We start from the raw sequence: 16,006 nt of genomic DNA, 5'->3' as shown, positions 1-16,006 counted from the left end.
GGAGAAAACAATCTCTGAGTGAGCAAGCTGCCACAGAGCCAGGAAAATGCCATGAAGGACTGAGACTGGGAATGCTAAACCACAACTTCACAGGGGTATACTGTATTATTCTTTGCATCACAGAAATAGCCTATCTGGTCAACCTTAACATAACAAAAGCTTTAGTTAAAAAGTCTTTTGTCCTGATTTGCTTGAAGGGAGAGGGCATAGACTCATTCTGGACAGCTCCATTTTTTTCACTAGAACAAAATAATATACTTCAGCATCCTACATTCTATCTACTACCAAAGATAAAAGGTGAGAATATCAGTTGAAAAGTAGCATCAAAATATCAAATTACCTACCAGGCAAGTCAGTACAACCAAAACATTCATCTGGAGGTTTTGGCAATATGAATGTTATAACTAATTTGGAAGGCCAGAAGAACAAATTTTGGCATGGCATCTCAGACCAATGTACATGCAAAACAGAAACCAAAACTAGCTTGGGAATTGTTCAGATGGGTTTGTCCCACATTTAAGAAATTTGGATTTATTCATTTGGTTTTCAGTCTGACAACTAAGGAATATACAAGCTTACAACACAATACACACTACTACATTATTTACTCAGATTCTTTGCTTCCTTGCCATCAAGAATTACACTTGCCCATCCTGACTGACTTGAACTGCTCTGCTTTTTCATCTGGTTCATGCAGTCAAAGAGCCCATAAAACAATAACCCCCAGTAAAGTGTTGAACATGCAAAATGTTCACACTGCAGTTTGCCCTGCCTTAAACAATCCATGGTGGGCTATCTGATCACATGATCTACTATTCTGTCTACTCCAGCCTATATATAATTTCACAGTTGACAATAGAAAAGTCATTCCTTTTCTAATGTAGAAATCTCTTTGAACAGTTGAAACTAATGAGACCTCGGTCACTACAACCCAACATGGTGTCCAGTTGAATAACTGGCCCGTGGTTATCATGCTTAGTTGTGTTATCTGAATCTGGAAGGCAGACATTATTTGATAACTGCTTTACCTTAAAGCAATCTATGCCACCTAGGTTTGGATCATATACCTTACCTTCTAAGGGTTCAATATTCAAACTAGCCCCCTGCCTACATCATAAACCACGATGACTCCAATAAGCTAGATTGGGCTGCAACAGTCAAAAGAACCAGCCCTTAAACTCTTGCCCTCATGCCACTCTATTCTCTGCTTTGGATTTGATCTATATTGATCTTGCAAAGCTTCCTCCAATCAAACATTATGGGAGGGACACAAAGGTATGCATTGTTCATATGAAGCCTTTCTGTCATTAACTGCTTTAAAATGCAGCTAACCTGCTTCTTGCTTCATATCCTACAACCTGGACATTTTGAAATGTTACATTATACCTCTAATTTTCTCCATCTGTGAACATTCATAGGATTCTCCAGCTCTTCTTCCAAGGCTCTACACCGCGTCCGTTCCTTCAATAACTCCTTCTGCATATGATAGACTTCCTGCCTTCAAAAAAGAGAACCACACAAACACTGTGACCTCTGTAAATAAATCCATACAACAATATGTATATTAACTCACTTCTTTAATTAAACAGATCAGTGCCACCATCAGCCCATTCTTCTTTCCCATAAATTTAATAGTAGTTTCAACTGCTCCAGCAATTCAAAAATTTCCAAGTTTTTTGTTTCTTTTTAGTTTCCTAGAAAGGTGTTATAAAGTAAAAGCAGGTTGCTTACCTGTAACTAATGTTCTTCGAGTGGCCATCTGTGCATTCACACATATGGGTGCTGCGCCTGCAAAGTGCCTAGGCCAGAAGATTAGAAAGCTAACGGTTTTTGGTATAAATAGGGCGGAGTGTCTGCCATTTTACTCAGTCTTGAAGACCGAAAGTTCGCCCCCTTGAGGTTGATAACATTTGACAGTAAGCGTGAACGGTACCGAAAATTATGGTACCAAGGAAAAACATTCACTCACCGACACTGAGCGGGGCCGGCGGGTGGGTTGTGTGAATGCACAGATGGCCACTCAAAGAACATCAGTTACAGGTAAGCAACTTGCTTTTCTTTGTCATGGCCTCTGTGCATCACACATATGGGTGATTAGCAAGCTTACCAGTCTCGGAGGAGGAAGGTGTAATCAGCGAAGAACAGATGAGAGAACTGCCCTGCCAAAGAAGCAGTCCTGTCTGGCATGGACATCCAGCTGATAATGTTTGGCGAAAGTGCGTGGGGCAGCCCATGTTGCAGCTCTGCAAATATCTTGAAGTGGAACCCCCGCGGCAAAGGCAGACAAAGTCGCTACTGCTCACATAGAATGCCCTCTTGGAAATACAGGTAAGTCTAACTTTGCTAGCTGGTATGCCAAGATGATATTTTCGATGATCCATTTAGAGAGTCTCTGAGATGTGACTTTGAACCCTTTGTCATGTTCAGCATACTTAATAAAGAGTCTATTAGAACAATGAAAGGGTTCAGTATGAGATCTGTAAAAAGCCAAACAACGTCAAACATGGAGAGTGTGAAGGGATCGCTCTACCGGATTCGAAGGCAATGGAAAAAATGCAGGCAAAACAATCTCCTGGCTCATGTGGAATGGCGTAGCCATCTTAGGCAGGAACGATGAGTCCATCCGGAGAATGACCTTTTCCTTATGGAAATTCAGATAAGGTGAGTCTATTCGAAGAGCACAAAGTTCGCTAGCTCTCCGAGCTGATGTGACTGCTATAAGGAAGGCTATTTTCCAAGAAACAAGGCGCAGGTCAACAGTTGCCAGAGGTTTGAACTGAGGTTTTGTAAGCGCCTGAAGTACTACAGAAAGGCTCCATGTCGGCATAGCAGGGCGAATGGAGGGATGCAAATTCTGTAATCCCCTAATAAAGTGCTGAACTAGAGGTTGAGAGAAGACTGATGAGCCTTGTACAGCACCGCGATAATGTGATAAGGCAGCTGCGTAAACTTTAAGGGATGATGGTTTAAGTCCAGAGTGGTACAGTTCCAGGAAGAATTGTAAAATGTTCTCAATTGAAGCCATCCCAGGAGGAAAAGAATGGCGTTCAGCAAAAGCTGAGCATCTTTTCCATTTCACCGCATAAGACCGACGGATGGACAGTCTTAAAGCGGATTTGAGAATCTCTTGAATTTCTCTATCGAAAGCTGTTGGTACTGAAGCAGCTGTAGTCGAATTCGAGGTAGGAGCCGTTTGCACAGTTTGTCGAACTGGATCCTCCAGTACCTGAGATGTCTTCGGTATCGAGTCAGTCGCATGGTTTAGCTGATGAGCCAGACGGTCAGCTTCAACGAGGCCAAATCTGGATGTCTGATTGCTCCGTTCTGCTGTGTTAACAAGTGAGGAATTGTTGGGAGTCGAAGAAACATTCTTCTGGATAGTCGAAGGAGAGTGGTAAACCATGGTTGTCTCAGCCACCATGGGGTTATTAATATCCCTGTGGCGTTGTCCTGAACTATTTTTGATGCGACTCTCGTTAGAAGTGGGATCGGAGGGAATGCGTAGAAAGTCAGATTGTCCCAAGGGATCATGAGACCATCTCCCATCGATCCCAATCCGATACCCGCTCTTGAACAATACTGATCGCATACCCTGTTGTCTCGGGTAGCGAACAAGTCCATGTCCGGATAACCCCATGAATGGAAGAGGTGTTCACAAATTTGGCTGTCCAACTCCCATTTGTGGGTTGTTGACATCTGCCTGCTCAGCGTATCCACTTCTACGTTGTCGGTTCCTGCCAGGTGAACCGCTAGGAATAGTATGCCTCTTGGGATACACCAGTCCCAAATTTCCATTGATAGGTGGGTTAAGGTTGGCGACTTCGTTCCGCCTTGCTTGTTGATGTATAAAACAGCAGCGATGTTGTCTGACGCAATCTGGACAACTTGGTGACAAAGTACAGTCTCAAAGGATTTGAGAGTGTTGAAAATCGCCAGAAGATCGAGTAAGTTGATGTCTTGTTGCTTCTCTCTGGTTCCAAGTCCCTTGGACCCAAAGTCCTGAGCATGCTGCACCTCATCCAAGCAGAGAAGCGTCGGTATACAGGGTTATTATTGGTTGAGGTGGTCGGAACGGAATGCCGGTAGACAGGTTGTCTGGAACAGTCCACCAAGTCAAAGTATGTAGGATCGGCAGTGGAATCCAGATCAGCTTGGTGGGAGAGTCCCACTGTGGGCAAAATGATCTGTTGAAAAATAGTTGTATGGGTCGCAGACGCAGTCTGGCGTACGGAACAATGGCAACCGCAGCAGCCATGTGTCCCAGTAGTCTTTGGATGGTTATGGCTGGTACCATTCTGTACAGCTGGATTCGGTGAACATGGTCGCAGAGTGTCCCAGTGGTTCAGAGGAAGGAAGACTCGTTCCCGAGTAGAATCGATACGTGCTCTGATGAAGTCGATCACCTGCATGGGAACAAGGGATGATTTTTCGCGGTTAATGCAAAGTCCAAGATCGTCAAGTAGAGTGCAAGTCTCGTGCACAGCTAGGAGAAGGTCTTGTCTGCGACACAATGAGCCAATCGTCCAAATACGGGTATATTTGTATACCCTGAGTCCATAAGTGTGCGCACACCAGAGCCATACACTCTGTGAAAACTCTAGGGGCAGTAGCCAGGCCGAAAGGCAAAACATTGAACTCGAATATATCGGATCCGACAGTGAAACATAGAAAGCATCTGTGAGAAGGATGGATGGAAATATGAAAATAAGCATCCTTCAAGTCTAGTGAGGTGAACCAATCCTCTCTCCTCAGCAACGGAAAGATATTCTGTAAGGTAGTCATCCGAATCTTTTTAGGTTTGATGTACCTATTAGCATTTCGCAAGTCCAGGATCGGATGAAGACCACCATCCCTTTTCAGGACCGTAAAATATCTTGAATAGAATCCATGCAATCCATCAGAGCGGGAAAGCTGTCGAATCGCTCCTTTACGAAGTAGCTGGTAGACTTTGTCACATAGTACCGAAGAACAGGGTGTAAAATGAATCGGACTCGATGGAGGAACGACATCAAATTCTATCCTATATCCGAGCTGAATGATGGACAACACCCATCTATCAGATGTAATGGACTCCCAAATGGGGAGTCGGCTTTGGAGCCGGTCCACAAAAGGGAGAGGGGAGGGTGGAGAGAGGAGAGAGAGAATGGTCCGCCCAGACCGTCAACGCTGGTGCTTCTCGGTGTCGAAGCGTCGACAGCCCTGGGAGAAGCATTGCTGTGGTTGCTGCCTTCTACGTTGCTGTCAGTGCTGGTACTGCTGTCAAGGCTGATATTGCTGGCGGTAGGAGGGTCGAGGCCATTGCCACTTACGTTTTTGCTAATGCAGCTCCATGTGGTGTGCAGTCATGTGCGATTCATGGATTGACTTCAGCTTATGGTCGGTCTTCTGGTGGAAAAGTCCGGTGCCGTCAAACGGCATTTCCTTGATCCTCCTCTTCATTTCGTCAGGAAAATTACAGTTCTATAGCCATGCGTGGCAGCGCAGAGAAATGGCACTGACAAGGGCTCTTGAGTCAGTATCCACATGGTGCCTGGCAGTGGAGAGTTGCTGTATCGCCACCTGCATCGCCTCCTTTATAAAGACTCTGGCCAGGTCCGCTTGGTGGTCCGGAAGGGAGGAGGCAACATTATCCAGTTTTTGCATAATAAATACTGGTAAAGTGCCAGTGTTGCCTCATAGTTCGATATGTGCAGGCCGAGCCCAGAGGCCGCATAGACTCGACGAGGGGGCATATCAATTTTCCTCCCTTCCTTGTCACGAGGGACTGTGTGACCCCTCGACTCCCTGCTCTGGGAGGACTCAACCACCACCGAGTTCGGCTTTGGGTGACAGAGCAGAAACGGGATGTCATCTTCTCGAACCCTGTACATGGCCTCGTACCGACGAGACGTAGCCTGTGGTTGAGCTGGTTGGTCCCAGGGCTGGACCATAGCTTGATGAAGTGTTGTAATGAGCGGAAGGGCTACAGCTGCGGACTGCTCTCCCCTGACAATGTTGTAAAAATGATCGGTACTGGGACCGGGGCGATGATGGGTCTCGATCTCCAGAGACCGAACAAGGTGGGAGATGAGCTCCACAAAGGTTACATAAAGTTCGTCAGGGGATGCGGGGCCTTGGGAGGTGATAGCCACATCAGGAGACGTAGAGTCAACCTCCAACTCGTCCGAGTCCTCATGGTAGCGATGGTGGTCACTCGAAGATGAGGTTTCCGGAGAAGTTGAACGTCCTCTCTCCATACGCCTTGAGGTAGATGGTGTCTCTCTTGGGACTGATGGTGACTGACGATCCCGAGGGTAGAAGGCATATGGTCGGTAGACACCTCAGCCAGGATAAGCACTGTATCCAGACATTGGCCAATCCTCATCTTGGTGCTCAGACGAACAGCTTCGACATCTGGGAGGCAATGGTGAATCAGTAGGTGGCTCAGCTGTGGGCATCGGAGTCGGAGAGCGTTCCCTCAGTGGGAAGTCTCTGATCTCCCCATCAGAAATGGAGTCCCAAAGCGGCTCCTCCGTCTGTTGAGGGGGTGCACTCTCAGGCCGGATAGACTGCCCGGGGGATCCCGGCAGAGTCACCTGCATCGCGGATTGCAGGGCCAGTCCTGAGGGAGTCGGTACAGCAGCGGCAGTCGGTACCGAAAAGCCCAATGAACCCGAACCACGATGTTTGGAGTGGTTGGGTTTTTTGCCCTTGCAGGCGGGCGGGTTTGTCCGCCTTTTCCTTCCTCGGCTTCTTATGCATAGATAGCTTGTCTGAGCTGGTATGCTTACGCTTCTCCTGCTTCTTGGCTGGGGGAGAAAGTAGCTGCTGGGCCTCCATGGAAGTGGCACCTTCGTCCGAAGGATGCTGTGGAGGAGCAGCAGAAGCTGGAGCAGGACACTTTGAAGGCGCGTCGGCAGCAGAGGCGGGGCGCTGAGAGGGCGCTGCCAAGGAGCCAGGCCTTAAGACCAATTGGTCAGATTGCATCAAGGCCTGGTCCCATAGGAGTTTGTGGAGACGATTCTCCCTATTCTTCCTAGCTTGCTTGGTAAACACCAAGCAGTGGCCACATTTATCAGTTCTATGCCCCTCACAAAGGCAGAGGAGGCATAGGTCATGCGGATCCGCGGGCAACATTTTGGAACCGCATTCAATGCATTTGCGGAATGCCACTCGCTGCGCCATCGTGAAAAGAAAAGGAGAAGATAGTGCAGAGCATAAGATAATATATTTTTGTTTTTGCTTTTTTTTTTTTAAAGGAACGAAAGGTTTGAAGAAAAAACAGGTTAAGAGAAAAAACTTGGAGTAGAAGATGATGATAAAGGCAAGATATATAAAGTGTTAAATGAACAGTGAGCACAAGGATCTAAGCGAGAGATGAACAGGCACAAGGCACAGTGAACGGCGGTCACAAAGACTGAGTAAAATGGCGGACACTCCACCCTATTTATACCACTGAGGGGGAGGGGAGCAGAGTTTTCCCGCCAAAAACCATTAGCTTTCTAATCTTCCAGCCTAGGCACTGCGCAGGCGCAGCACCCATATGTGTGATGCACAGAGGCCACAACGAAGAATCCTATTTTCAGCTATCTCACTGTCTGGATGTGGAAGAGACTGGCTTGAGAGGAAGGGGTTCACCTTTGTTGGAGGTATTTAAGCAAAGTTTGGACTGCCATTAACAATAATTTATATTGTTAATTTATATTGTTTTATTGAATTTTATTTATTTATGGTTTGTGAGCCGCCCCGAGGCTTCGGCGAATGGGGCAGCATAGAAGTCACCTAAATAAATAAATAAATAAATCTGTCAGGAATGCTGTAGCTGCATCCTACATTACAGAGAGTGCATTGAATAGAGTGTTAGACTAGATTTCTCAAAGATACCTTCCAATTCTATGATTTTTGTTGTTGATTTACTTCTTACCAAAACCAATGATAAACTATCATATCTTTAAGGCGGATATTCACAGGTTTTTCTAATATGCAGGGCACCAGCATGACCATCTCTCAAAAAGACTCTTTTTAAGTTATGCAATGGGAAAAGAGTATTGTGGTTTTCAAAAAAGCAAACACAATATTAAGTGGTTAAATGAAATAAGCAGATATTGCACAAAACTTGAGAGAAAATATAGCTGAAACTGTCCAAATATCATATTTATCCAATCACACCTATCAGAAGAAGCTAAACAGAAATCTGAGTCACTCAGTCACCCTCAGACTAATATGCCATTAAAAAATTAACATCCCACTGGTTTTAAGTGGACAACTCTAAATATTAAATCTTGGTACAATCCGGTGTCCTAAAACCAAACCAGCTAACCTTATTTTGAACCTCTCTCAGATACTCTATGCAAATTATAGAACCGAGCGTTCACTGAAGGACATGTATTACAGGCTGTTCTACCCTCTGTAGAATACAGCAGAGCAACAGTGAGCATCACACAAGCTGTAGGCTACATACACTACACCAGCTCATCACTCCTCAAACTTCACAAAACACAAAGGTATCCAAAGCTTTTTGGAGCATCATGTCCTGCAAAGGCACCCAATATGTATGTTAATCAGTTTAGTATTGTACTGGTATCTGTGTCATCACTGAGCAATATTTTGTGAAAAAGAATTAAGGTAATCTGTACTTTTTCATATCTTCCCAACACACACACACCTGTGTATAAATCTGCCAATGCAAGATTCCTGCATCTAATGAAGTTGAAAGTGTCCACAAAATCTTTGCGCCATATCAGCTTGTTAGTCTTTAAGAAGTAACATTGTAATATGACTATTCATCTCTCCATTTGTAATGTATGAAATTATTCTTATCAAGAGTGGCAAAACCAAAGAATTTTAACAATATTACCAATTAAAGCTGCTTAGCTCTGTAAAAAACAAAATTACTGTTTTTGTCAGTTCCATCAATGGTTGGAGTGTTTATTAAAATACAGACTTGCTGATGCTTTTAAGATAAACTAATACTGCCACACTGGCCAAATCCATATGGTAATCAGGCATCTAGCCACAGATCCAAAACTAATGAAAGGATGAAGCAAAATTTTTACACAAACACTGCAATGCGCCATAGCTTATTTAAGTCACAGAATATGTGAGCTGCAGTGGGCAGTTGCTATGGTTTATCGTATCATGTGAACACAGCAAGCGTGGCATATGTGAGGATTGGAAAACCCTAGCATACCCCAAGGACAGTTTTAGAGTTATGAAAGCATTGCTTAACCCTTACATAAGCCACAGTAACTGCCACCACAGCTTGGATATTCAAAATGGCTGCTGGCATGCAATATACCCCACCATGGCTTAAATAAGTCACAATAGGCTGTGGAAATCATATGAACAAGACCATGGTTAATCACACTTTTCTAAGTATACCAGGATGGCAGATCTTCACAGGTACACAAAATACTGAAATTGGATGAAATTCTCTCATCCAGTTTTTGCACTGTGACATTGGACACTCAGTCTTCCTTTCCTCTCCACTTATGGTTAGTAGCCAATCTGGCCTGAAGGAAAATTCTCTCTGTCTTACCCTAAATATATTGATCAATTCACCAAGTCATTCAACAGGAACTCTTAGGTCTCTAATGTAACTTCACAGTAAAGACACCCCATGGCCAATCATTTCTTTTCAGTGCACAGAAGCAGGAGAAGAGCAGCAGAAGCAGCAGCAGCTTCTGCTGTTCTTCTGACTACCACAGCCACTGCTGGCACACTAGCTTCAAACCTGCCATAGAATAACTTTCCTAACTATATAAGACTGCATCTTATGCACACTTAATACAGAGTAAAATCCACCGATTTCAATGAGCTTTATTTTTGAGTAAAAATGCTTAGGTTTGTGTTGTTATGTACGTAGCTCCCATACAGAGTAGGCAGCATTATAACTTCAGAGGAGGATATTTGATCACTGATCTTTCCACACATGCCTGCTAGCCACTATGGAAAGCTTCTCTTAGATCAGAGTCCATCCCTTAGGACTGCACTCATGTAGTGTCCAGACAGCCACAGGATCACTCAGATCCCCAGCTATAAGTTCAGAAAATTGTTCTAACCTCATAGCCGGGGAACTGAAGCACCACTCCCTTCCCCCATACACACAGACGGCATGGCAAGAACTGCACCAGTTACATCTCTGAGATCACTTTTGGGGGTGGGGAGGTGCCTCCAAGATCTCTCCTTGTTGTACCTCAGCCTCTTTTCCTCCCACTCTGAGGCACCTCATCTCTTTTTCAACTAACCCATGTGAGGCAGTGGCTGTCCTGAACTGGTGCCTGGCCAAAGTAATGGGCTGGATGAGGGCCAATAAACTAAGCTCAATCCAGATAAGACGGAGGTTCTGTTGGTGGGTGATTCGAGCTCCTGGGTAGGTGACTTGGGCCATGCCCTGGACGGGGTTGCACTCCCTCTAAAGGACAGGGTCGGCAGCTTGGGAGTGCTCCTCGACCCGGAACTGTCCTTGGAAGCTCAAGTGACAGTGGTGGCAAGGAGCGCTTTCCTTCAGCTTCGGCTAATCTATAAGCTGCGCCCCTACCTGGAGGAGGATTGCCTAGCAACAGTGACAGATGCATTGGTTACTTCCTGGTTGGATTTCAGTAACGCACTCTATGTGGTGCTGCCCTTGAAGACAGTCCGGATACTTCAGATGGTACGAAATAGAGCTGCCAGGATGCTGTTGGGGACTGGGCGTTATTCTCATATAACCTCAGTCCTCTATCAGCTCCATTGGCTTCCCATCGAAGTCCAGGCTTAATACAAGGTGCTGGTTATTACCTATAAAGCCCTAAATGGCTTGGGACCAGGATAGCTAAAGGAACGCCTTTTTTCCCTATTTGCCCTCCCGCCCCGAGATCGACAACAGAAGCCCTCCTCCAGGAACCCTCTGTGAAAGACGTTAGGAGACAGAGTACCCAGAGGAGGGCCTTCTCTGCGGTGGTGCCCCAACTATGGAATGCGCTCCCTAGAGAGGTCTGCTGGGCGCCATCATTATATGTTTTTTGGCACCAGGTCAAGACCTTTTTATTTAATCAATATTTTAATATGTTTTAATGGGAATTAGATTTTATTGTTGGTATTTTATTAATTGCAGCCAGAGTGGAATTGTCAATTTATCTATTTTATCTTGATCTATGTTGTAAGCTGTCCAGAGATGCAAGTAATGGATGGCATACAAATTTTATAAATGAATGAATGAAATAAAACAACCAAAATTAGCCAAATATTTTGCAGGATGAGAGGAAAGTAGATGTAACCTTTTCCTCCATGCTTCTTTCACCTGCCTAGGATACCTGTAATTGTCAGGGTTCAGAGGATTCTGGGCATCATAATTGGACTGTACCTTTGACTGTCTAAAGATTGTGTATCTAGCAGAGGATTAGCTTCTTCAAGGCAGTAAAAAGTGCTGTAATATTTTGCATATTTTCATCAAAGTAAGTCCTAATAAAAAAGTACTAGACCTGTTTTATTCTTATTATTTGAAACAAACATATCAACTCCATCCAAGATGTCCCATCAATGTCTGCAAAATTTGGGCAACAGCATAAATCTAACTTAACAGAAGCCAGAATTAAAATTTTGCCAGTTAACTGGTGACTCACTGAAAGCACAGCCCTTATCTTCAGTTTACTTTCTTATGAACTCACAGTGACTATACAACATGGTTTTCCCAAGAAGACACAATCTTTTTAAAAGTGTATTAGTCCAAAGAGAGGATAGATGAAACCAGCAAGCTGATCAAATTTTGGTCTGAAGTAAACATAACCTCCAATGAACATTTAAGCAGATCTTCCTACTAAATTAAGCCACCTGGTAACTCTGAAAATATATTTCAACATTTCAACTTGTTATACAGAAAAATGTTCTGTTTCCACTACAAATCATCTAATAATAAACAATTCAACTAATGTGAGCCCTGGGCACTACTAAGTTGTTCACTGAACTGCGAACACCTTTTTCACTACTGTCTATCAAGTTTATGTTGCCAATCATTCAAACTGTCTGGAAGTAGGATAGTTTGATACCAGCAAATTTCCCTTAAAATAATGCTACTACTTCGAGTACTGACTGGTAGATTAATTTCACTTTAAAACTAGTATGCATATGAGGTCAGCTGAAGAAAATTCTTTGAAGTAACTACATGTCAACACAAATTTTTGTCATGCATGAAAACAGGCATTCCCTGATGTCTCAAAACAGCATGATAGCCGCAGCCACAAGCAACACCGGTTCATCTTATGACTTTCTACCTGAGTTCCTCCACATTGGCCACACTCTTGCCAAGGATTGCCTTTTCCCGACGAAGTTTCTTGATCTCCAATTTGAGTAGTCGGATGTCTTCCACTCTTTGCCTGTACTGCATTTCTCCCTTGTTCAGAATTGATTGCTGTATTTTGATCTTCTCATAAAGAAGAGCTAGTTCATCATTGCGCCGAACCAGTTGGCTCCCTAGGATGTCTCTTTCACTAATAACCTAGAAATGAGGCAGGCCAAGACAAGATTCTACATATGAGCTGATATTATGAAAGCTGTCAGCCATAAACCATCAGGGGCAGTATCTTCATCAGCAAAAACTACAGTAAAATATTAATTACCAGCAGTATATATTAATTGCAAGGATATTCAGCTGCCCAGACAGAGAGCCAGATCTTCAGCTAGAAAACGTTGACATAATTCTATTTTAGAACATGTTACTTTTACTAAGATGATGCTAATGTATTCCAACTATGCCACACTAAACACTAAAGGTGTGTTTCTGCTGCTTACCTGGTCTAACTCCTTCTTTTGCCTCATCCTCTCAGCATCAGCTTCAGAAATAATTTTCAAGAGTTTCCTTTCTTCCTCCTCTTGTTTCTCAATAAAATGTTTAGTCTCCAGAGCTTGTTGTCTCATTTTAAGCAATTCACTCTAAAGGAAACAAAAGTAACAGGCAAAGAAACAATGTTTAGTAACTACTTCCCACATCATAAAACTGGGAATTAAAGATTATTAAGAATTCCGGCAGACTTGTAGTCTTACATCCTTCTTTAGTTTCTCATGTTTTGTTCTATTCACTTAGCTGTTCGCTTTGTTCTAAAGAGCAAATAAGAGATACCAAGTAAATGTAACAAAACTCTTATAAAGAAAGGTTGTAAACATTCTGCCCAACATCTTTGTATGTCATACCCAGGGGAAATGTCAAAGTGATTTAGGTTCAGTTGGTAATTCTCAAGTATTTCCTAAACTGCAAGGAGGAAATATGAACAAAGCCAGATACTGAAAGTTTCAGTAGTGTACAAGAATTACCTGCCACCATCTTTACAACTCATCAGACCTGGTTGGAATTGTTGCAAGTGAAAGATATATATTTGCTGACATTATTGAAAGGCTGCAGTAGAAGTAAACTGTACTGAATTTAATGAAACTTACTGCTGAGCAAAAAGAGAGGATATGCCTATAAATCATACCAAAAGCTGATCAAGATAATGAAAACATTAATACTGAATAACCTAATAGTATTACCCATGCAGAAGACATAGAGTACTTTCAGACAAAACCAGAACCATGATGGCAGTTCAGGTCATGCTGAAGTTACCATCTTCTAGTGTGTGGAAAACATAGAGCACTTAAGACATGCTAAGCGAAAACATGGAGAATTCATAGGGCTGTACACTGAATTAAAAGACAGTAGGCAAAATTATGCAGGAAGCAATAAATGTTAAACAAGCCTTCATTTTAGAGTAAAGGTGATCATATGTTGAATGATCATAATCTTGAGAGGTGAAATTCTCACATCTCTGCACATGCGGCTCTGGATCGCTTTAGCTTTACCAAGTTGCAGCTTTTCCAAGCATACATTACAGGTCAGGAGAGGGCAAGCTGTATCCATCTGAATGTTCTTGGACTGCTAGTGTCCCTCACATTTGGGTATGCTGGCTAGGGCTGATGCAGTTCAACATCTGGATGGCCACATGTTCATTTAGGGGCTGTTTTCATTGTTGGCAGTCCTCTGGTAGCATTCCAGAAGTGTGTGAATCATTTTCAACTACCATAATATGCTATGTCAAATAAAACAAAACAACTTATAATATTCTTAATATCAGTTCCTTAATTACATTCCCTGTGAGCAAAATCTCTTTATAATGGCCCTCTGTTGGGACAGAGTATTCAGTTGAGGCACAGATATTGGCCATACTCTGTAACAAGTGATTCTGAAAAGAATATGATAAAGTAAATGGGGATGGGGGGTTGTTTCAAGAACTGTGATATCCAACATAAGAAAATAAATTAATTATGAAGCATATGTGGCTAAAATAAGAATTTAAAATGGCAGGTAGAATTGTTCTATCACATGAATAAAATTCTTTGTTCTATTGCTGTTTCTTTAATAAACCTTTTATTCTCCCATATGCACAATATTTGTACTTCACTTATTCAGTTTTAGCAGCTGATCTAACTCCATCAGCAGGACAAAAATGGATGCTGCCTGACATTAAAATGCAATCAACAGCCTATAAAAGTAGCTGCCTGAAAGTGTAAAACTGCTCATGTGCTCAGCACTGCTAAATCTTTTCTTTTTATTATATTAAAATGTGGTCTTCACTTTATGTTACTGAAAATACAAGCTATAAACAATACGTATCTTTAAATATTGGAAGAAACCATTGATATAAACAAATTCACACGTTCACACATATTAAGTGGATATAAACGTAACTATGTTGCAATGCAAAAGTCAAACTTCTGAGACATAGTCAAGCAGCCCTTATGTCAGAAGTGAGCAACCTGTGGACTTCCAGTTGTTCCGGCCTACAACTTCCATCAGCCCTAGCCAGCATAGTCAATGCTAAGAGACCATGGGAATAAGTTAGGTCAAAACATCTGGAGGGTCACAGGTTGACCACCCCTTCCTTATACTGAGCTGGGATCTGACGTATCTGGAATCTGGTGCAAAAAATAAACACAAGAATGTGAATTTAAATTTTGCATATCTAAGGGCTTCACATTCTCTTCTGTGATAGGAAACACATTTGGTATTGCCAAGAAGTAGTATATGAGATTCAAAACTTGTTTTTTAATCTATTCTCTCACCTTTCAACAGAACCTATCTCCTCACAAGTGTACTTAGGAATTCACCCTTTGCTTCTCTTGTAGTGATGGCCCCATTGCAGGTACAATACAACCTCATACTTTTGGAAGTAAGATCAGCTGAAGACACGGCCTGAATTTATTCACATTATAACTAGGCTCAATTACCAATTGACTAGGAACAGCATCAAAGACAGTCTTTCCTCGTCTAATGACTTTGCTAGTATATTTCCATGAAAAAGCAGAATTCTAAATATTTAAACAATTTAAAACCCAGAGAACGTTGATTATTGGGCAGTCTAAGAGTGAAATAAATGCAAACAGAATATCCCACTACAATTCAGCATTGTCAGTTAGTGAGCATGTATAAATTCACTTTGTAGTCCACTGAGTCATGGAAAAAAGAGTGAATATCAAAGGGACATGGCAATGGATGGCATAGAAGCTGTTCTCCCACCTGCCCAAAGCTGGGCCCCTATTCACTTACTCGGATCAAAAGTTTGCCACCCTAACAGTTGATGGCTGGCTTTCTATCTGGGAAGGCAGTGCCTTTGTTTTTTTTAAATCCTCTTTACACACCAGAAATATGTAATCAGAGCCGAAGTGGGCAATGTGCGGCTTGTGAGCCCCATACTACCCGCCATCCTTTTGTGTATCCCCTGCCACACCCAAACAGACAACACCATGTTGTTGAATTGCTGCTGAAATTGACTCCTCAGATCCTCTGATACTGCCCACCTGCAAAATAGCGCAAGACAATTCTGAACCTCATTCCTTGTGCGTGCCAGAGTGACTTGTTTGCACATGTTTCCAGGTATGAATTCTTTCAGCATCAGTGTTACTGTCATACTTGAAACACATTATGAAAAGGTAAGACCCACTGGAGAAGATAATAATGCTAGGAAAAATTGGAAGCAGAAGTGTAAGGCCAAATATGAGATCGATGGATCAAGCCACA

The 16,006-nt window shown here is 42.8% G+C and overlaps 1 protein-coding gene across 1 annotated transcript in view; it reads right to left on the bottom strand.

The window, feature by feature from the left end:
• CFAP58 (cilia and flagella associated protein 58) overlaps positions 1-16,006 on the bottom strand; it is a 103,685-nt gene that overhangs the window by 46,654 nt on the left and 41,025 nt on the right. The window contains exons 12-14 of the mRNA XM_044431375.1: positions 12,748-12,888; positions 12,231-12,454; positions 1,387-1,498 (exon numbers count right to left, since the gene is read on the bottom strand). Coding sequence (XP_044287310.1) covers positions 1,387-1,498; positions 12,231-12,454; positions 12,748-12,888 — 477 coding nt within the window. The remainder of the gene's footprint in view (positions 1-1,386; positions 1,499-12,230; positions 12,455-12,747; positions 12,889-16,006) is intronic.

The sequence above is a fragment of the Varanus komodoensis genome, unplaced genomic scaffold (assembly GCF_004798865.1).
Source record: "Varanus komodoensis strain SLA01 unplaced genomic scaffold, ASM479886v1 scaffold1, whole genome shotgun sequence".
NCBI lineage: Eukaryota > Metazoa > Chordata > Lepidosauria > Squamata > Varanidae > Varanus > Varanus komodoensis.
This window is presented reverse-complemented; position numbering and strand designations above follow the sequence as displayed.